Source organism: Myodes glareolus, chromosome 1, assembly GCF_982192425.1.
Source record: "Myodes glareolus chromosome 1, mMyoGla1.1, whole genome shotgun sequence".
Classification (NCBI taxonomy): domain Eukaryota; kingdom Metazoa; phylum Chordata; class Mammalia; order Rodentia; family Cricetidae; genus Myodes; species Myodes glareolus.
The window spans coordinates 140,632,846-140,654,951 of NC_142026.1; the positions used below are offsets into that span (position 1 = coordinate 140,632,846).

Genomic DNA, 22,106 nt, shown 5'->3' on the forward strand with positions numbered 1-22,106 from the left:
TCAGTGGAGGACAGTGAGAGCCTGCCGGGAGCCGTCAGGCTGGTCTCAGAAGCCCCTGTTGATGTTTCAGGGTTCTAGATGGGAAGAGAATTAAGAGCCACCCAGGGATAGAGCACGGTGTGTAGGGGCACAGTGGTAAGGTAGCCATGGTCACCCAGTGTGTGGACCCTATGAGGAGAGGGGCTCCCAGAAGTGGCACCCGCGGTACACTGACTCCCTCCCTGATGGCATCACCACCTAGATGTACAAGTTTGCACGTGACTCCACAGGCCACCGTGGATTTGGTAGTCCTGTCACCCCAGCTCTGCCTCTCCCGCACAGCCCATTGCCCTGTGGACTGGCCTACCCTGTCCGTGCTCCTGAATCTTGGCTGAAGTTGCTGCCTGGCCTAGGGACTCCAGCTGAGCACTCAAAGCAAGGCCTCAGTGGCCTGGTAGAAAATGACTTTCCTTGTCCTTCCTTCAGGAACCTGCTACCTCCTTTAACTGATGATGTGTGAAATGTCCAAGGTGCTGGTCTGAGGACAGGGGAGTGCCAGCCATGACCACACTGAACAGGGCAGAAATTGCAGGCAGGAGAGACCAAGTCCAGGGACTCTGTAGGCCAAATCAAAGCTTTGTCTACTCTCAGATGGGTTGCCAAAGGCCATCGTTTGAAAGTACTTCCGTAACCCACTGCACCTACATGGCTGGGATGCCTGTGGTGTTGCCCTGACTGCAGAGATAGTTGAAGATGCACTGAGTGCCTGCTGCTGTCAGTGTGTGTGTGTATGTATGTATGTGTGTGTGTGTGTGTGTGTGTGTATGTGTGTGTATGTATGTGTGTGTGTATGTGTGTGTATGTGTGTGTGTGTCTCGTCAGGGAGCTATCATGGTGTGCCTGCTGCTGTCTCTGTGTGTGAGGGTGGGTTGGGGAGCCATCATGGTGTGCCTGCTGTTGTCACTATGCGTGTGTGGGGGTCGTCGGGGAGCCATGACAGTGACTGGATGGAGCACGTTGTACTCCTGTTGCCTCCACAGATCTTTTAGCAGTAGACAATGACACGTGACCACGTCTAGAGTGAAGAGCTGCTGGTCCTGTAGCCTGTAGCTCTGCTCCCAAAATAGGCATCACTTTTCACATGGATGTGTACGTTTATCTCCATACATACTATGCATTTTTCTTTAAGAACTTTATTTGTGTGTGTGTGTATCTGTGTGTGTCTCTGTGTATGTATACACAACTCGGAACAGCTTTCTTTTCACCTTTGCATGGGGCCCAGGGATTGAGCTCGGATCAGACAGTCAGTCTGTGTGCCAACCTTTCCCCCTTGGAACCCGTCCATCAGCTCCCCTTATACATTATTCTGGAAGCATCTCCCCCACCCAGTCTTATCCTGCAGGTGGAGAGTCAGACATCTCTCTGTCTCCCTGACTCTATTGTCTATTTTTCCCCACTCCCCTGTTTAGTTGTGAATTCATATTTATGTTAGGACTAGGAACAACCCAGGCTTGTTTTTAGCTGGAGGAAGCTATCCCCTCTTCCTCCCCCTGGAATGCCTTGGCTTCTCTTCATAAGTTGTAAGTGAAAGGAGACCTGAGGAGGCAAAGGCAGAAAGATTGTACGAAGTTTGAGGCCATCTTGGTCTACATAGACCCTCTCTTAAGCTTTCTCTCTTCAACGAGACCTAAAGTTGGTGTGGCTTAAGACTAGGCAGTTCATCTCTATTAGGTGTGATTATGTAATGTGACTGCCTGTCCTCGGGGGGACCTGGGCCCCATCTGAGATGTCTGTGCCCTCAGCAGGACGGGCTCCTTGGACCCCACAGCTACAGCAGAGCCCATCTCTGAAGGGCCAGGTAGCAAATGCCACTTCCCGAGGGCTCTAGCTGCTGCCTCTGTTACACAGCTTTGTTCCTGCGCGGCCCGATCTGCATTCCTGGGAAAGCGCCGACAGAGACAAGCAGCGGCTGGAGTTGCCTTGGGCGGCACTCGCCAGCCTTGACCTGTTTGATTAATGGAGGCCTGCCTGAATCTGCCTGCTCTGCTTTGTCTTCTGTTAGGAAACAGTCCTGGTGAGGTGTGTGCTTCCTGGCCGCCCTCCTGCTGAGAAGACCTACAACTTCGAAAGGTGAGAACATCTCAAGGAGAAGTGTAGAGCTGGGTTCAGTGTCCAGATACACCAGCTCCGTAGGGCTTAGGACGATGTGGGCCTCATCTACCAGTTTCCGTGTCTGGGTTCACAAATGAGCCATATGGTAGTGCTCCAGGTAAAAATCTCTCCCTAGTCATCCAATTTTGGCAACAAGTATTTTGTCAGGGTAACAGTGAGTAGCCATGGGGCTCAATGTCATGGTATCCCCCAGGCAAGACAGGACAGATGGGACCCCAGTGCCTAGGCTCTGCTTACTGCCCCACCAGGGCCTCTTCCTCCCCCATAGCTGGAGATACCCAGGTTCTCCCAGCCCACCCCTCAGGACCAACCAGCAAGTGAGCGAGCCTTTAGAGCAGGGGTTCTCGACCTTCCTAATGTTGTGACCCTTTAATTCAGCTCCTCGTGTTGTGGTGACCCCCTTACCCCAACCATAAAATTATTTTATTTCTATCCCATAACTGTAATTTTGCTACTGTTATGGACCGTAATGACTGTGTTTTTTGATGACCTTAGGCAACCCCTGTGAAAAGGCCGTTTGAAACCCCAGGGATCATGACTCACAGGTTGAGAACCTCTGTCTAGAGGGGACAGGACCAACAGAGCTTGCCCAGAATTGCCATGGACCTTGTGGTCATCCCAGTCACAAGGCCAGGGCACAGGATAGAAGAGCCCAAGCCACCAAAGATTGTCTGTTTCTAAGGGTCCCTTGCCCTCCCTACACACTAATGTTGCCATTGCTCTCCCTTACCCCCTGCAAGCTTGAGAAGCCACAGGCAGTAAGCTCTATAGACTGCAAGCTCTCCTCTGACCCTTGTCTGACAGCGTTCCCTATGGGAAGCTGTAGGACATGCTCTCCCCAGGGCTCTGTGTTTGCATTGGTGCTCTGCCTCTGTAACGTGGCGCTCTCTTTACCCCCAGAGTGTACGGCCCGGCAGAACCTCAGGCAGCGGTGTTTGGAGATGTGCGCCCCCTCCTCATATCCCTTCTGGATGGGTGAGTTCAGATATTCCAAAAGCCAGGGCCACGGTGCATTTAAACATAAGAGCCCCTCTGGCCATAGGATGGCTGGAGCTTCAGGGGCTGGGGGAGTGGCAGGAGAGCTGATGCTGCCGCAGCGTGGCTCAGCGTCTGTCAGTGGAGACTGTGCTGGAGCAGAGCGGGGTGAGCACTAGGCTAGCATCAGGCCAGCTTCTGGGCTCCGAGCTGTGCTGCAGTCACCATGCTCGCTGTCAGCCTGGAAGAGCAGCTTTCTTCACCACGTGAGGCTTTAGAATCATCCAGATTCGTTTCATCTTGTCTTTGCTAATTCAACTTGACATCTCTCTCTCTCTCTCTCTCTCTCTCTCTCTCTCTCTCTCTCTCTCACACACACACACACACACACACACACACACACACACACTGCATTCTGATCATCTTCCTCTTACCTCTGTTAGCACCTACTTCCCTAAGTCTCTGTCTATGTTAGTGTTGTTTTGTGTGTGACCCACTGAGTTTAACCAGGTCCATCTGTATAGCAGTAGGTTTGGAACTAGCCAATGGAGCTGGTGGACTCAGCAGCATTGGGCCCACAGTTGAAGACAAGGACTCAGCCTGCCCCTGAATCCATCAGTAACCAATAGTTCAGCAGAGAGGGAAAGGCCCAGTGAGCCTCTCCTCATGTCTGCTGCTGGTTAAAAGGTGCAGTCTCCTGTAGGCCTGCCGTAGGCAGCTGTAGTTTCCATGACTACGTGATTGTAATGGATGCCATGCTCAGAAGATAACAGCTCACAGCCCTGCCCCCATCCTCTTTTGTCTTCCTTCCCAGGATGTCCCCTGAGCCTTAGAGGGGGTGGATATATGTCCAGTTTAAGGCTGCAACTGACTTTTCAATGGAAACTTTAAAAGCCGTGAGGCTTTGGAACAGTGAGAGACCACAGATGCCAGCCCAGACTACTTGCTATGCCCTGCAAAACTGTCTGTCCTAATTGAAGGAGAAAGAAAAACACTCCACAACAAAAGCAGGTTAAAGGAATTTATGAACTGCAAGCCAACCCTACAGAGACTCCTGGAAGGAGTGCCTGGTGCCAGACAGAAGGATAAGCACACCCACAAGTGGAAACAAATGGTGCTTGCATAGTTGTTAGGCAAAGGAGGCCTAAGAAAACAAACGCCACACACTAAAAGGGCAATAATTAATACACATCTTTTAATAATGGCCTTGAATGTTAATAACTTCAATTCCTTATCCAGAAAAAGCAAGCTAGCTTGTTGAAGACAGGAGCTGTTTCTGTTGCTGAGGCTGCCTCCCCTTCAAGGACAGATAGCACCGAGGGGTAAAGAGCGGAAAGGAGCATCCCGAGCAGACAGAACCAGGAAACAAGCAAGTGTTGCTGTCCTTTTCTTCCTTTGGCTCTTCAAGGAAGAATTTCTCTGTGTAGCCCTGGCTGTCCTGAAACTCCCTCTGTAGACCAGGCTTGCTTCGAACTGCCTGCCTCTGCCTCCCGAGTGCTGGGATTAAAGGCATGCGCCATCACAATCTGGTTAAATCTTGTTATTCTAATACCTGACAAATTAGAAGCCAGAACTCCTCAGAAGAAATAAAGGTCACTATGTAATGTCCACTAAGAGAACATTACATAGTAAACATATGTGCCAAACTTGGATTCACCCAACTTCATACAAACACTTTGTTAAGCATAGACCCTCAGATTAACCCCAACACAGAACCAGTCAGTGACTTCAATAACTCTTCTCAGCGGACAGGTCATACAGACCAGAAACAAAAAAGGAAATGTTAGGATATATGACATTCTTCACCACTTTAGAAGTGACTGAGAGCACCAGTGTCCGACTGGGAGCTGTTTTCTGAGAACCATGCTTCTGATCTTGGAGAGCCCAGCTGCTGGTTACCGGCAGGCATCAGAGCTGTGGAGCAGAGGCTCTCTGTACTGCAATGCTCTGAGCCGAGGCCCGGAGCCTGAGGGCATTGGGAGAAACTTTGGTAGAGAAGTCTTTCTCAAACTTCTCGAAGAAGACTTTCCTAGCAAAGTAGAAGCTGCCATCACCACAGAGTTGCTTTAGCCAGGGTGCTGTGTGGCCAGAGACCTGGCAATCTGCAGAGGAACGTCCACTTTGGGACACCCACATCTTCTCCACTGCCACTTGTCCGTGGGCCAATCCTCCCTCATCCAGGATGCATTTCCTGCTTCGGATCTGTTTTTACATCTGTCCAAAATAGACCCTTCACCAGAAATGACAGGGAGGTTCTGGTCGGCGTTCATCCTTTAGCTAAGTAGAGTGGGCATTGCGGCTAGACCACCTACCAGACTTGCTCTTCCGTCTTAAACCCAGCCCAGGGCATCTTTTTAAATGCCAGGCTTCTTTAGCTCCACATGTCCAGTGGCTCGGCCCCACCAGGAGCCTGGCCGCTGGTTTCCAGCAAGCAGAAGCCACCACACTTGGGGCAAGTGCCTAGGAAGGTTTCAGGAAGGTGATGGATGTGTGGGATGTGGTCCACACTGAGTCTTTGCAGCTCCAGACAGAAAGCACCTGGTGGTTGAGAGACCTGCCCTACTGTGTTCTCCTCGAGGTCCCTGATCCCTGAAGAATGGAGTGGTAAGCCTCGGAGGCTTCTGCTTTCTCTCCGGTGGCTGCAGATACGACACAGAACGCTTTCACGAAACCATTTATCAGAGTGACTCTTACTTGTTTAACTTGCTAGGCTAAGCAGATACATCTGAATTGAGATAACTGAGTCAGAATTTCTAAGGTGAGGAGTACATGGGCTGTTGAAAATTGCCAGGTGATTCCAAGAGGCCGTTGGTAACATCTGCAGTATGCATTGGGCAGTAAGGGTCAGGAGGACTGCTTCCTTACATCCAAGACAACCCGAAAACTTAAATATAATTTTAAACCCACATGGTGGAAGGAGAGAACCAGCTCCTGCAAGGTGCCCTCTGACCTCCACATGTGTGCTGTGACACACAAACCATGGAGCAGCCCACTGACCTCCACACGTGTGCTGTGACACACAAACCATGGAGCGACCCCTGACCTCCACACATGTGCTATGACACACAAACCATGGGGCGACTCCTGACCTCCACACGTGTGCTATGACATACAAACCATGGAGCGATCCCTGACCTCCACACACGTGCTATGACACACAAACCATGGAGTGATCCCTGACTTCCACACGTGTGCTGTGACTCACAAACCATGGAGCAGCCCCCTGACCTCCACACGTGTGCTGTGACACACAAACCATGGAGTGACCCCTGACCTCCACACATGTGCTGTGACACACAAACCATGGAGTGACCCCTGACCTCCACACGTGTGCTGTGACACACAAACCATGGAGTGACCCCTGACCTCCACACATGTGCTGTGACACACAAACCATGGAGTGACCCCCACCCCTGACAATACACAAGCAAATAAATAAAATGAATGTAAAAGAGGGAAATACTTAAAAAGTGACTGTTCTGAGTATAACTAAAGGTGCAGTGCTGGATTCATTATGCACCCCTTCCGAGGAAACCGTGCAAGCTTTATGTCAGTCAGGTCTAAAATCCTGATTTAGGACTGTGAATGTATATAAAGCCACCCTGCAACCACATTGGGAATTAACAGGGTAGAAAGTGACAGTAAGCCACCGGCTGGCAGAGGGGCCAAGCCCTGGGAAAGACTCTCTGAGGCTGAGACGAGGGCCTGCTGAGGGCACGTTAGCTGAGCTTAGCTTAATGAGAGTTTCTCCAAGGAGCACTGACGTTTGTGCCCAGGTAGAAGCCTCCAGACTCCATTAGTAGTCTGTGTACTAAATCGGTTTTGATTTCAGGTATAATGTTTGCATTATGGCATACGGACAGACTGGAAGTGGGAAAAGCTACACCATGTTGGGGCCCCACTCTGAAGATGACTCTGCGCTGCGATCAGGTGCTCGTGACGACTTGGGGATCATCCCCAGAGCAGCGGAGGAACTCTTCAGGTATACTGTGTGGTGAGACCTCAGGGGAGGCGGGTGGGCACTGAGAGAACAAGCCGGGGCTGGAAGGTGGGCAAAGCCACTGGCTTGTCAGGGGCCATTCGACCATCCCTAGCAGCAGATCCTCGCTTATGGGTGTTCTTGACACGTAGTTCTCACCATGGGTTTACATGGGAGGTCTGTTGTTAGGGGAGAAGTCCCTGAGCAAGCTCTGAGTAAGACAGTTCACAGGAGAGGGGTAGATAAGGTTGTGTTTGGGGAGAGAGGACCTAGGGAGCCTGTGCGTCAGCTATGGTAGACGTTCCTGTATACTGGCCCATCAGAGGCTCCCCTGTTCCAGAGGGTGCCGGCTGCTACTGCTAATCATTTTACCAAACAAAGTCGTCCTAGAAGGAAAACCCCAAAGGTGGTCTTCAGTAGTCTTAGTGGGACAGCCTGGATACTGTGAGCCTTGTGATCTGCTCTGTGGCTGTCGTCAGAACTCCTTTGGGAGGACACTTTCCTGGTCTACATAGACCTGAGGCTGGACCTTGCACGTCTCTAGTGGAGTCCTGGATCCTGGGGACCACATCCTGCAGGCAGCAGCCCCACAGAGCAGCGAGGCCAGTTCCTTCAGGCTCCTACCCCTGCGAGTGGCTTTGTTTCTGGGATCCTCTTGTTGTGTTGCCCTTTTCCTAAACACCAGAGCCAGACAATGACGTAAGAACCCCCCACCTCCGCCTGTGCAAACCAGCGTTCATTAAATATTTGTGCACGTGAGCAGATGTGTTTATCAGTTTGCATGTACTAACTGCTTCTGGAAAGAATGTTGCAAAATCCTTGCTAAGTTTCCACTGTTCGTGGCTATTTCCAGGAGACTTGCCAGCCTGGGTCACTGTGCTGCAGGGGCAGACCCTCTGCAAATCTCAGATGTGTAGCTTAGAGGGTGAGAGTGGCCCCTCAGAACCTGCGCCCACACCCACAGGGTATCATGTCTTTAACTTGCTGGACATTACCAGAGTTTGAGGGCACCCTTTTCAGGGGGTTGTCTCAGCCAGACACTTCCTTCCATGTGGAAAGAGTGCGCATGGGTGGCTTTGTGCGTGCCATCTGCTGGAGACATCTTGCTTTGTCCTGCCTCTTCCCAGCAGGGCAAACTAGAGATAGCACAAGGGCAGTCTGAGTGACAAGGGGTCTGTCTCAAGATGGCTCAGAGAACTGACCTTAGTGACTGAGGGTTGAGGGACCCAGGCCTCTACCCTTACTGACCCAGATCTGTAGATGTTCAGGAGGCTCCCTGTCTACACATCCAGCAGGGAGTTTTCCTGATAGGTAAGCTCTGCTCCTGCTGGCTTGCCGCTTATCTGGCAATAGTGTTCTGAAACAAAATCTTTGTAGATGGAGAAACCTGGCTTCAAATCACCCTTACTTTATTAAGTTCCCATGAGCCATGTGCTTGCTTAAAGGAGTCCGTTCCTCAGTCTTACCTTGCATTTTAGGGTGCATTTACGTTGAATCTAAAGCAGGCATTTGCATGCAATGGGTCACATCTCTACTCAGACTATAGTCCATGATCAGGACAGTGAAGAAGTCCGGAAGGATCCCAAGGCTTCAGACTGAGGAGCCCTGGGAAGACCTGCTGGCTGTTAGGAAACTCAGGGGACTATGTAGAAATCAGACCACCAGCTTCACCTAACAGTGGGTCCCATTCCTGAGCAATGTTTGAGGTCCCTCGTTCCTGGAGGGTGTGTTTTATTTACCCTGTGACAGACTGCCAGGGACAACTTAAGGGAAGAAGGACTGATTTGGGGTCATGGTCCAGAGGGTGGGGAAAGCTTGGTGACTGGGACAACACAGACTGGTAATGCGACTTCACATGGCATCCATCAGGAAGCAGGAAGCTTAGGCCAGGGCAGGGCTGTGGTGTAATGTTCAAGGGCCACCCTGTTAGCCTCCATCTGCCAACCAGGCCATACTCTACAGAATGGCTCTGTCAGCTGAGAACCAACTGTTCAAATACATGAGCCTCTGTGGGACATTCTAGCCCAACATGCCCTTGCATCTGGCCCTGTTTGAAGCCTCCCCTGGGGCACAGTGACATACTGGGTCAGAACAAACCTGACAGAGTTGGAAGTCTTTCTTCTTTCAGTTGGGAGACAGACTGGGACCCAGCGCCCCCTTGCCTTACTTCCTTCATTTATAAGGATAATCATAGTTGAAATACGGAGAGTGTTCTGCTCTTTATTTCCTCCAGTCAGGTCAGGGCGTGTGTGGGACTTCCACAAACACAAGCTGTCCGTTCTACCCACATATGGAACTGGAACATCAGGCCTGGGTGTCAGAGACATTTCTCTGGTGTGTGTCTGCAGGGGGAGGAGTGTCTTTCTATCCTGTACCCTTCTCCCTCCCTTCTAACCCTGGAAGGTGATACTGATCCTTCTGGATTAGTTTCCCTTGTCATTTTTACCAACCCAAACACATCAGGTTTTCCTACATGTCAAGCAATGATCAGAAACACAGAAATACATATATATGTCTGGCAGGAACACATAGATGTGTGTGGCAGGAACACATAGATGTGTGTGGCAGGAACACATAGATGTGTGATAGGAACACATAGATGCGTGTGGTAGGAACACATAGATGCATGTGGCAGGAACACATAGATGTGTGTGGTAGGAACACATAGATGTGTGGCAGGAACACATAGATGCGTGTGGCAGGAACACATAGATGTGTGTGGTAGGAACACATAGATGTGTGGCAGGAACACATAGATGCGTGTGGCAGGAACACATAGATGCGTGTGGCAGGAACACATAGATGCGTGTGGCAGGAACACATAGATGCGTGTGGCAGGAACACATAGATGCGTGTGGCAGGAACACATAGATGCGTGTGGCAGGAACACATAGATGCGTGTGGCAGGAACACATAGATGCGTGTGGTAGGAACACATAGATGTGTGTGGTAGGAACACATAGATGCGTGTGGTAGGAACACATAGATGCGTGTGGCAGGAACACATAGATGTGTGGTAGGAACACATAGATGCGTGGTAGGAACACATAGATGCGTGTGGTAGGAACACATAGATGCGTGTGGTAGGAACACATAGATGCGTGTGGTAGGAACACATAGATGCGTGGTAGGAACACATAGATGCGTGTGGTAGGAACACATAGATGCGTGTGGTAGGAACACATAGATGCGTGTGGTAGGAACACATAGATGCATGTGGTAGGAACACATAGATCTAGCCTTGGTACCCTCATAAACTTCATCACAGTGCCCACATTGTGGGAGACAGGACATGCACAGCTCACCATCCAAATGCTTTGCCACTGAGTGCTAAATCTTCTGACTTGTTTTCCACAGTTTGTAGACTTTAGCCAACAGCTTGTGCAGCCATGTTCTGTATACACCATGCTGTCTCCCAGCCTGTGTAGGACAGGGCCGTGACAGCCCTGTTCTCAGTCTAGCTGTTGGACCTGAAGCATCCCTCTGGACGGCCCCTCTTATCCCTGTTCTCAGAATAGCTTGCTGAGCAGACGCAGTTGTCAAGGCCGGTTGTCTCTACTGTTCGGGTGTCGGGGCAGCCAGGACTCCCCAAAGACCAATAACAGTGCCTTTGATCCCTGTTCCTGAGATCCCATGCCAGCCTAGAGTGGCAGCTGGGAGAACATGGGGAGGGAAGAAGAAAGGCGAGTGTTGGTAGCCACGTTTGCCATGTTGGGCTTTGCTGTTTTATCTGTAAGTCACAAAGTTGCCTTCTGTGAGCCTGAGGTGGTTCCTAGGCAGCCTCTGGACTGTATATAAAGAAGGAACTCACCAATCAGGCCTTTAACTAAACTAACCTTGAGAGGGACAGCTGCTCAGGAGCTATGGCCTGCAGCTGCTGGGCACTGTGTGTGGCGAAGGACAGGTGTAGGCCCCTGGACCTAAGCTGTACCCTTCACAGCTCTTCACAGAGTGGGTACTCGATACCAAAGGCCCCGTTGCTGCGGCAGCTGGTGACAGACAGCCCTTATGAGGTAGCTTTATTCTCAAGATAGATTTCACCCACAGGATTCCAGGTCTTCTCTCCCCGGTGACCCTGCTGCTGGTGGGGTCACACCCCATTTTTAATAGGTCTTGTGCCTTGTGCTTCCTGGGACTGCAACCATCTGCCCTCAGGAGCCATTCCCATAATGCTTTCTGTGAGGGGCCACTGAGTTTCCTTGATTCCTTAAATCTTGTGTTTCTCCTAGGCTCATGTCAGAAAACCCTTCAAGAAGTCCAAAGGTTGAGGTTTCCATCGTAGAAATTTATAACAACAACATTTTTGACCTTCTGGCCAAAGATGGTTCTGCAGTCATGTCTGGGGCTAAGTGCCAGGCAGTGACAACCCAGGAGGGACGTTCAGAAGTACCCAAGCTGACCTGCAGGTGAGTTTCTTATGGGGCCCAGCACCCCGACAAGATAGGTCCTTAACCTTACAGCAGTGCACTCCCAGCCCTGCGTGGAATGGAGCCAGTGCTGCCGACCTAGGAAGTCGTTCATGGAGTGTGCCGCAGGTGTGCTGCACAGGTTCAAAGCTCGGCAGTTTTATTCTCAGGTAAAGTCTTCACCACTGAGCTAATATCCTTAGCCTTCCTCACTTTTTAGATAAAGGGTGTCACTCAGTTGCCCGAGCTGACCTTGGACTCACTCTGCAGACGAGGCTAGCCTTGAACTCACTGTATAGACCAAGCTAGTTTTGAACTCATGGTATAGACCAGGCTAGCCGTGAACTCACTGTGTAGACCAGGCTAGCCTTGAATTCACTGTATAGACCAGGCTAGCCTTGAACTACTTGAAGTAGGATCCCAAGCCCCTACTGTATTTGCAGAGTGTTTGTGATTACAGGTCTATCTCTCCAGGTCTGCCAATCTGTGTTGAACTTGACACACTTAGTTCACATTGTCTGTTGGCTGAGTAAGTTTAGGCTAACCTGTGCACAGAGCAGCTTTCTCTCCCCACATCAGCCTGGGGTGTCCTCTGCCAGGTCTGTCACCAGTGCTGTGGAGTTTGTGGGGCTCATCCACAGAGGCGTGAAACTCAGAGTGCAACACCCCACCCTGGTACACCAGAACTCTTCCCGATCTCACCTGGTTGTCACGGCAACACTGACCACAGCTTCCTCCTTGGGCAGCACTGGTAAGTTGACACTTGTGCCAGGTCAGTTCAAGGTATAGCAGTCACTCCCGGAAAACCACCGTGGTGCCTCTCTTGGTATCGCTCAGGACCAAGTGAGCATTGCACTGAGCGTCGGTTGTCTAGCGTATAACACACCCCCACACACATATGAAGACAAAGCCCACATTGTAAAAAGCCAGTGACTGCTAAGGCAGCAGCTTAGGGGTCGGCCACCTGAGTCATGCAGAGTTTGACCATATGAGACTCACCCCAGCAGCTAAATACAGTATGCCCGTGGCCTCGCATGCCATGCTAGACAGTTATTGCTCTGAGCACCCTACATACACCGCAGGATTGCAGAGCCCTGGGCACGGCAGGTCACACTGAAGGCTGGTTCTCATTCACATGGAAGGTTAGTGTAGACAGACATTCTCCATCTTGGATTCTGCCAGGGAAGAGACTGGCAAGGGTAGTGTAATCTATTAGATCTAAGTAACAGCCCAGCTACAATTAGCCACAGCCATCTGCAGGACCTGACCACTGTGGGGCTTGGACAGCCCCTGCCTCATGATGCTGAGAGAGCCCCAGCTATCTGCCAAAGCATTCCCAGACACCATGCCATCGGCCGTCCTCTAGGTAATGAAACCACCTGTGGTTTCTGCTTTCTTTTTTGACAAAAGAAGGCTTGTTTTCTGTTTTGCACAACAAGGACAGATTGATTAAGCCTAAAACAAAAGTGTTTCTAAGAGACATGTTTGGGAACAGCACACAGCAAGATGGATGGATACCTCAAGATGAGGAAGCCCTTTGTAGAGTTTGCAAGAGCTTATTGAGCAAGGACAGCGGCTTGGTCTGAGGACTTAGTTCACACCACTGCCAGCATTGTTCCAATACTATTGTTCCAATAGCATTGTTCAGTGTTGGGGGCACAGAGGCCTTTGTCCCCCCCCCCCAGAGGGGCAGGGACTGCCACTCTACTTCTTAACTCTGTATCCACAAGTGAGCAAGAAGTCTGGTCTGAAGGGCAGACTCGCAGCTCTCACACTGACAGAAGGCTGGGCAGACCCTTGTGAATTTTCTGCTTGTTGTTCTCCTTGCCCCAGCCCCACGGTCCAGCCAGGCTTCCCTCCAGAAGAAAGCAGGGGCAGGGAGCTGGTGGACTGCCCGTCCCCAGGCTTCATCTCCGCACACCGTTCCAGTGGACTCTGCAGACCAAGCTGAGCAGGTGCTGGCCAAGCTGCAGCTTGTGGATTTGGCCGGCAGTGAGTGTGCAGGTGAGCAGGGACCAGAACTGCCCTGGGGTGAATGTCAGCTTCAGCAATGGGCAGCACAGGAGTAGACTGTGAGCGGGCGCAGAAGGCTGTGTTAACCCTTGTTACCTTCTGATGGGCCAGAAGCTAAGCCCTTCACGCTGCAGTGCCTAGAGGAACTGCTATCAACAGTTACCCAAATGGGGAACTCATCTTTATGACCGACAGGCCATGGTACCTTCCCCAGAAACTGGGCAGGTTGCACGGTGCCTCCCAAGGACCACCCTGCTGGCCTGGCTCCTGTCCTGAGTCCATGCTCACAGGATGCTGGTTTCCACACTCTCCAGCAGTGTCGGGGGTGACTGGTTTGGCACTGAAGGAGGCCTCCTTCATCAACCGGAGTCTGGCTGCCCTCGCAGATGTCCTTGGAGCCCTGTCAGAGCACTGTGACCACATCCCTTATCGGAACAGCAAGCTCACGCACCTGCTCCAAGATTCCATCGGTTCGTTTTCCTGAGAGGCTTCAAAGCAGAGGGGACAGAGAGCCACGCCTTAGGGAGCATTCCTAGCCCTGCTTGTCCCTTTGCCCAAGACATACAGCCTTTGGCAAAGTTACGGCTCTGCCAGGCCCCTGCCGTGTCCTGTCCTCAGTGTGTCTTCAGACTTTTAGTCACCGTGGCTGGCACTATGCGGTAGCTATGCTGCAGGGTGGCCTGAACAGCGGGCTTTCCTCTGTCTTTTCACCCAGACTACAGAGTTCTTCAGGGGGACTGTCAGCATCAATCTCTTCATTGTGGCAGGCACAGTCCGTGACTGGGTCTCTAAGCTATGGAGATAGGGCCCCACTGAGGGATGAATGCCCTTCAGTGGCTTCCAACACAGAACCTTGCTGACTTTTACCTCTTGTTTGCTAGGATATGATCCCTGCTCAAAGTGTGGGCAGACTTTCTCCATGCCCATGGTCCCTGCTCAGAGTGTGGGTAGACTTTCTCCATACCCCTGGTCCCTTCTCAGAGTGTGGGCAGACTTTCTCCATGCCCCTGGTCCCTGCTCGGAGTGTAGGTAGACTTTCTCCATGCCCCTGGTCCCTGCTCGGAGTGTAGGTAGACTTTCTCCATGCCCCTGGTCCCTGCTCGGAGTGTAGGTAGACTTTCTCCATGCCCTTGGTCCCTGCTCGGAGTGTGGGCAGACTTTCTCCATGCCCCTGGTCCCTGCTCGGAGTGTGGGCAGACTTTCTCCATGCCCCTGGTCCCTGCTCGGAGTGTGGGCAGACTTTCTCCATTCAAATCGCCATCTAGCACTTAGAAACGTCATTTTCATACTTTACACCTGACATCTTTAAATCTTTTTAAGGCGGTGATGCAAAGTTGCTGATGATTCTGTGTGTATCCCCCGGGCAGAAGCACATGGCAGAGACTCTACGGGGCCTAAACTTTGGGGCTCGAGCGCGGCAGGTTGAGCGAAGAGCACCCAGAAGGAGACCACGCAGCTCCCAAATGCAGAGGTCAGGGATGGGCCTGCCAGGGTCACCCACTCTTCCTTGAGATGTGCTTTATGTCATTGCTTTAGGATGTGTGTACTTCAGAAATAAACAGTGTTCTCTTGGCCTCGAGGAGGCTGTTTGCTCCCTGGGCCTGGGATGAACCTTGCCCCAGATCCCCGGAACCTAGAGTGACAGGGGAATAAAGTGGCCAGAGAGGAGACTTCTCCTGGATCAGGAGAGTGGCTAGGCACACACCTGGAAAAGGAGCTGGACTGTCTGCCACACAGACAGTGAGGGAGGCTGTAATGAGGCTGGGTCTGTCACCTTGGGATGCATAGCGAGGTCCAGCATCTGCACATTAAGGTTCCCGAGTCGTCCATGAGCTCTGCCTGCTTCCATCTCTGTGCCTCAGCCAATCTAAAGCCCCGTTCCCATCCTCCCAGCTCTGGGATGGAGGTGGAAACCCAGAGGGTCAACACAGGCTATGTGAGCCTTGCAAGAATTAGCCTAGTGCCAGGGTCACATTCACCAAAGAGATGTGCGTTCATAGTTCTAATCCTCCGTAGGGAGTTATGTGACATAAGTGTGACATGGCTGGGCATAAGTGACAAGAGACCCTTATTCAAGGGAAACCATGGCAAGCCCTCAGGCTGTGCTCTATAGAGTTGCATGTAGCTGTTAGGGATCTTGGCACTTAGACAGAGAGGACAATGCATTCCTCTTGCCTTGGAGTCCAGCCTGAGTCAGTTCCAGTGTGGATGCCAGGGGTGGCACAGGTTGGCCTCAGCGTCACATGGCAGAGGACTGGTAGATCCACCTGCCCTTGGTGTTATCTGTAGCTGAAGAGGGCATGTTACTAGGAAATAGTTTTAGCACCAGAACTCCATTTCTCGGTTCTTAGCTGGTCTGAGATGTGCCCCAGCTTTTCCAGGCTGGCACGGAAACCCAGATACACAACACACAGTACTATGGGGACTCTGGACCTGTGTAGTTACAGAGGAACAGTCAGATGAGGGTTCATCTTTCCCCTGTCCCCCATCCCCCTCTGCTCAGGTTGATCTCATCTACAGAATGGGAGCCAGTAGAGATGAACCCCAGATGAGAGGGGAAACAGGGGCTGATGAGGCCACCAGAACACCCAGGAAACCCATGGAGGGTTCCCCATCAGGGCATATAGGAGGGACTTGCCTGAGATGGGTTCCCCCAGGCAAGGGTTCTAGCAGAAGAGCATGCTCCCTCTCAGGGCCTGCAGGGGAATTGTCAAAGGCGAGGAGGCCTGGGGATTCCGCTTAGGAGCCCGAGTACCCTCATGAAGGGAGCCAGGATATGGCTGGCCACCACCAGAGGCTGACCCCTGCGTCCACTGATACTGGTTTGGCCAATAATTGGGATGCAGGTGGAGAGGTTAGAGGGAGGTAAGGCTGCAGACAGGGTAGCTTCTTGCTCCTTTATTGTCTCTAGGCCAAGATGGGCCCTGACCATGACTAAGAGGAAGTCCCCAGGATTAGGATCTGTGGAGAGATCAATGTTTTGATTTAGGACAGTACACCATGCCTTTTTCAGCACTGAAGGTCAGACATTGCGGCCACAGGTCAGGCAAGACAAAGATTGGTCTCTGCAGACCCAGCGGCAAGTGTGACCATATCCCTCAATTCTGCCCTCAGTGCCCTGCACAACTGTGTGCCCCCACGTTACCAAGGAGGTAAGAAATATTTATGCTGTGTTCTGAGTACAAAGCGGTACATGTCCCTGTGTCCCAAGACTAGATGACAGGAGCCTAAATGACCAGCAACTGGCCCTGAGGACTCTAAACCCCAGACAGGGCATCAGCTCAACATATCAAGCCTGTCAGGGACTCAGCATGCACTGGGCGAAGGTGCTGTCAGCAGGCCCTGGACACTCTATAACCTTGACTTCTGGTTTCTGTCCCAAGGCCCGAACCATTGGCCTGCCCTACCTCTGTCCCAGCCGGTGACTGAGCAAGGGGACCAGCGGGGTTCAGCTTTGCCCAGCTTAGTCAGCAATTCTTGGCGTAGATGCCAAGAGCAGCTCGGGGCAGATGCCTGAAGCCAAGGCCAACATCTGAGGGACCACAAGGAGGGCGAACAGGTGAGACATGGAGAACCACCAGTCCACCGGCCCATTCCCGGCAGCCATAAGTCTCCATCTGCATAGTTCTGAGCAGACATCAGGGTGCAGGGGACTTGTTCTCATGTCCCCAGAAGCCAGCTGCAGTGATACCTCATTTGTATTTCAATAAATAAAGCTTGTCTGAAGATTGGAAAGTAAAACAGCTGTCCTGGTCAGCCTTACAGGCCAGGCAGTGGTGACACACACCTTTAACCACAGTAGCCACACTAGTTTGCCATAGAAACAGGGCAGTAGTGGTGCACGCCCTTAATCCCAACCTCAGGGAGGATTAAAAATGGGAGGAGACAGCTCTCACTCACAGTCTCATTCTGAGATTCCTGGAGGTAGGATCGCCATTTCAGACTGAGGTAGAGCTAACAGCCAGTGACTGACTGTTTTGCTTTTCTGACCTTCCGGTTGAACCCCAATTTCTGTCTCTGAGTTTTTATTAAATGTGCTTCAGCCAGCTGCTCTCCATGACACCTGAAGTCCCAAGATTAGTGTTCCATCTTCAACCCGAACCTTCACGGACAGTCCCAGGGCCGTGCTCTCTTAGGAAAAAGAAATTAGTGTGACAAATTCTGCCGTGTTTCTAGAGATAAATGAGGGAAAGATTCAAAGCCCAGGCATACATGTCCTCTAGAAAGTGGGCAAACAGGTGCAGGGCACCAGCGCCTTTGTCCTGCAGTGCTGGGGATCAGTGCAGGATCCTCTCACGTGTGCTGAGCAGGGCCTGCTGAACTACTCCTCATGCCTTGCGATGGCCAGCGATGGTCCCTCCCCATGTTGCCTGCTAGGCCCTAGTCCCTCACCCCTTCGTGTGACTGGAATAGCCAGCTTCCTCCTGATGTGGCGGATACAGCTTGTTTCTGGGATATTTCAAAGGTGGCTTTCCTCCCCGGTTTGTTACTGAAGACACAGAGGACCTTTAAGATCCCCAAACTGGAGCTGTATGGTGTGGAGGCCAGTTCTGTTGTGCCTAGATCCTGCGTGACCCCAAGACCATGTGCTCTGGCTTGGGGTGTGGGGAGTCATAGCAGATGTCTTCACTCTGTTATCCATTCCAGAATGGAGCAAACCAAGGGCTGCCAAGTTCCGGGAAGCCTGCCGCCTTACACTGAGTCATAACACGCCCAGCTGCTGGCCGTCTCTCACAGCTCCGGGATGAAGCCCGTCTGCATGGTCCCCTTACACTGCACATTGCCAGAAGGGTGATGGTATCAGGAGAAGGGGATAAGATCCTAGCCACACATGTTGTCCCCTGAATATTTCCAAAACTGCTACCACGTCAACTTCCGTGGAGCCCCAAAGCTTAGTCTTCTTTGGTGCTGAGATGGTTGCCCTGCCTGTCCAGTATCACACGGCTATGAGACCCCGGGGTCAGAGACATTCACAAAGTGAAGGCGCTCCCTTCAGAAGGGGATGTGAAAGAGTGCTCTGGCCTCTGCCTGCTGAGGAGAGAAGCCAGAGCTGCTGTGTAGGTCTGCTCTGCGGTCCATATCACACAAGCGGCCACCATTGTCTGTATGCCCCACCCGGAGGTCCTCCTCACGCCGGACACCAGGGCCTACAGCAAGCTCTTGAGCTCCAGTCCCTGTGAGCACTGTGGAAACACCTCTGGTGGGTGGAGCTGGCCAGGCACGCTCCTGGGAGGGTCTCTCGAATCTGGATGCTTAGCGCTGCCTTGAGCCTGCCCCTGCTATAGGGCTAGCTCCTACGGCAAGCCACTGTGCGTTAGGGAACTAGTCAAAGGTTCCAGCCCCTGCTCAGGGACCAGAGGGACTGTGAGTGCTGGCTTTCTTTCTCTAGTCTCACAGATGAAATAGGAAGGAGCCTGAGGACTTTGCCTCTGCTCCTTCTTATGCCCCCGCCTTTCCTCGCTTGCCCCATTGAACCCTCTTGGGTAGCGGCACGGAGAGAGCCTGGCCTTTAATCGTCCTCTCTGTGTCCCAAGGGTCACGACCGCGGTCTGCATCTCTGTACAATCTGGTGGTCAGAGACACTTGGCATAGTTCCCCGTGCCTGTCCACAGGCCCAGAGGAAGAACAGAAATAGGAATCCTTGTGGGCCCCAAGTGACTTCTCAGGTCAGCCAATGGTCTTGTCTTCTTGTCTGTGAAGACGCGGGGCACGGGTCCTGACCTCCATGAAGCCCTAGCTGCTGCCGCACACACACAGGGTGAGCTGAACTGGCCTCCGCTGCTCCTGGGCCAAGGCGACTCACAGGGGACAGCTGAGCACGAGGCCTTCTCCCTGAGGACCGGAAGACCCGCTGGCCTCTTACTGTGCTATTCATAACCATAATGAAAAGCAGCTGGACCCGCAGGCCGTGCTCTGGTGGGAAGGGCACATCCAGGCCCAGAGGAGGACCAACCTTGACGGTGCTGCCTGCTCTTAACCATGCTATCCAGCACATACCAAGCTCTGTCTGGAACACCTTGGTCCCACAGGTGGTAAAGAAGACACTGGCAAAGCCAGAGACCCAGGCCCTTCCAAGTCCCAGCCCACATTTGACTTCTGCCAAGAGCCAGCTCTGCGAGCAACAGTATAAAATTGAACGGCAGGCTATTTTATTCCTTGGGGTCACTTAGGAACTCCAGGGCCAGGTGATCTGCTGGGGCCAGGCAAGGACATGGAGGATCAGAGTGACCTCATGTGAGCTTGAGGGATAGGGACACCAGAGAGGGGAGTTTCTACCTCTGGCTGACACTCTCTAGGGGCATATGTGGTAAGGGGACACTAAGGCAGGGCAGCTGGACACATTCCTGACTCCCTGAGATAGCTTCATGTCATGGAAATCACTGTCTGTCTGCATTCCTGTTCCCGAATGAGGTGTGTGTGTGTGTGTGTGTGTGTGTGTGTGTGTGCATGTGTACCTGTGGGGCTGGGTGGGGGGCATGTCCTGAAATCAGCCCTGCCCCATGCCTAGCACCCACAGCTGGCACAGACCTCTGCTGACACTGGGGTTTTCTGTTCTCAAAGATTCTCTAATGGAAGATAGTATGCCTCTCAGTCAGGGTTAGTTAACCCCACTTTGTGCCAATGGGGTATGCTGGTCTTCAGAGAGCCTGAGTCAGCCTTGGCTGCCCCGTCCTGTCCACAATTCCCAATCTGCTCTTATCACACCAATCAGGGAATGGACCCTTAGTTCAATCAGCTCCCCTGTGTGAGTCATACCTCAGCCGCAGTCCTGGCTGGTTGGCGCAGCTTCACACTCTCTGCCTGGGCTCAGGATGCGCAGGGAAGAGAGGCCTAGGTGAAGAAGTGCAGCCCTACCCAGCCGGCCAGACTCGTGCCCCACTCTGACAAATGTGGGGGTTAGAAGGGAGCCCAGATGTGGCCCTAACACCAGGACGCCCAGTGTTGGGCACAACTACCAAGAACTTGTGACTACCAGTGACACACAAGTCCCCTCTTGTCCAAATAAAGTGGCATCAGGTTCTTCTTTGGACCTGGGGCAGGAAGAGTCCTGAGGGATCTGTGGGTTGATAACCCACCACACTCCAGGGTCTTCCCAGAGCCCATGGATTACTCCTGCTCACCAGCTCCTGCACCTCTCTGGCTGTGGTGAGGAGGTGGAGGAGACCCCCAAATAGCCCTACCCCACTGTCCTGGTGACGCTGTCATGTCCAGGTGGAGGAGGCCTGAGGAGAGGGTAAGGGGTTCTTACAGGAAAAGAATTCATTGCATCTGAAGGTGTTTTGTTTTCAGGGGTCTCTGGGTCTCTGTGTCTCTGTGGTTCTCTTGCAGGGAACCACACACTGCAAGAGAAGCCCCTGTGTTTGGTGCTGCAGAGCCACACACTGTATGAGAGGCCTCTGTTTGGTGTAGCACTGAGAGTCCTGATGGAAAAGCCTGGCCAGCCTAGGCTGACTTGGCAGTCCTGGGGCTCCCTCTAATGCCTATGTCCTGCTATGACACCTCGCACAGACTAGAGCCCAAAAGCTTCAGGGCTAATGTTCATTCCTGATTCTCTCAGATGCTTAGGCCAGGGCCTGGTGAGAGACAGGAAGAGCAGAGCCCACCCCTACCTCTAGGCTAAGGTCAGAGCTGGCTCCACCCTCCTACAGGTGAAGAGGCAAAGAATAGGTGATCGATATGTGGGCAGAAAGGGTTGAGGGCCAGGGACTGCCTTGCCCAGACCTGGTCAAAGGCTGGTGGTGCTGGATGCCAGCAAGTCACCTTCAAGGCTGACAGGCACAAACAGGAATGCTGGGTAACTCTTGTCTGCACCACAGGCTGCTGCAGGGGTGAGTCTTCACCAGGCCAGTTCAGCGAGAGGTAGTTTAGGAACTTCTTGCCATTGAGAGGAGCCCCAGCCTCCGGGCACCGGCAGCTGCAGCAGTGCACAGCCCCAGGTACTCAGAAGGTGTTGGGAAGACTGGTGCAGACACACATGGTCCAGGCTGTGCAGGTCCTTGTAACCCCGGGTCGGCCCCCGCCTCCACAACCTACAGAGAGATACAGCAGTGTTGGTGGTTCTCATCCTGATGACTGGTGCCTTTTGTGTTCCAGGACCCCAGCTCCTCCCAGACCATTCTGATTCTAGCCTCGCCAATCTGTCCTGGACCTGACAGGCCATCTTGTTGTGTGCTCTGTCTCAGGGCTTATGAAACAGTGCCCTCTAAGCTGCCTCATCCTGCTTCCTCTGACCACCCAGCTTGCAACAGCTCCATAACCCTGATCTGGTTTTATCGCCCTGATAATGGTGCCTAGTCTGGGCTGTGGGCTCTTGTGTTGCTCTGATGTATTCTAGGAGTTCCTTGGGGGCTCCATGCCTGGGCTTCCTTCCCCAGATTTCTGAACTTGAAGTCTCATTACTTGATGTCTTTGAGGAATTGGTCTGGGTATGGTCAACACACCATCCCCGAGAGTGCCTGTGATCCCTAGGATGGCCATCTTCCACTTAAGCACACTTGTCCACAGACTGTGTGGGTCCCATCAGCTAAGAGTAGCCCCCACACTGCAGTGATGCTTCTGTTGGATCTGCCTGGAGGACCCTG

General features: G+C 52.4%; 1 protein-coding gene across 1 annotated transcript in view; it reads left to right on the top strand.

Moving 5' to 3' along the window:
* Window positions 1-15,103, top strand: part of Kif25 (kinesin family member 25) — a 37,403-nt gene extending 22,300 nt beyond the window's left edge. Inside the window, exons 7-14 of the mRNA XM_048421353.3 lie at window positions 2,042-2,109; window positions 3,052-3,126; window positions 6,959-7,108; window positions 11,335-11,511; window positions 12,111-12,262; window positions 13,345-13,515; window positions 13,839-13,994; window positions 14,845-15,103. Of these exons, the coding sequence (XP_048277310.3) occupies window positions 2,042-2,109; window positions 3,052-3,126; window positions 6,959-7,108; window positions 11,335-11,511; window positions 12,111-12,262; window positions 13,345-13,515; window positions 13,839-13,994; window positions 14,845-15,035 (1,140 nt within the window). The 3' untranslated portion in view covers window positions 15,036-15,103. The remainder of the gene's footprint in view (window positions 1-2,041; window positions 2,110-3,051; window positions 3,127-6,958; window positions 7,109-11,334; window positions 11,512-12,110; window positions 12,263-13,344; window positions 13,516-13,838; window positions 13,995-14,844) is intronic.
* Window positions 15,104-22,106: the final 7,003 nt, after the last annotated feature.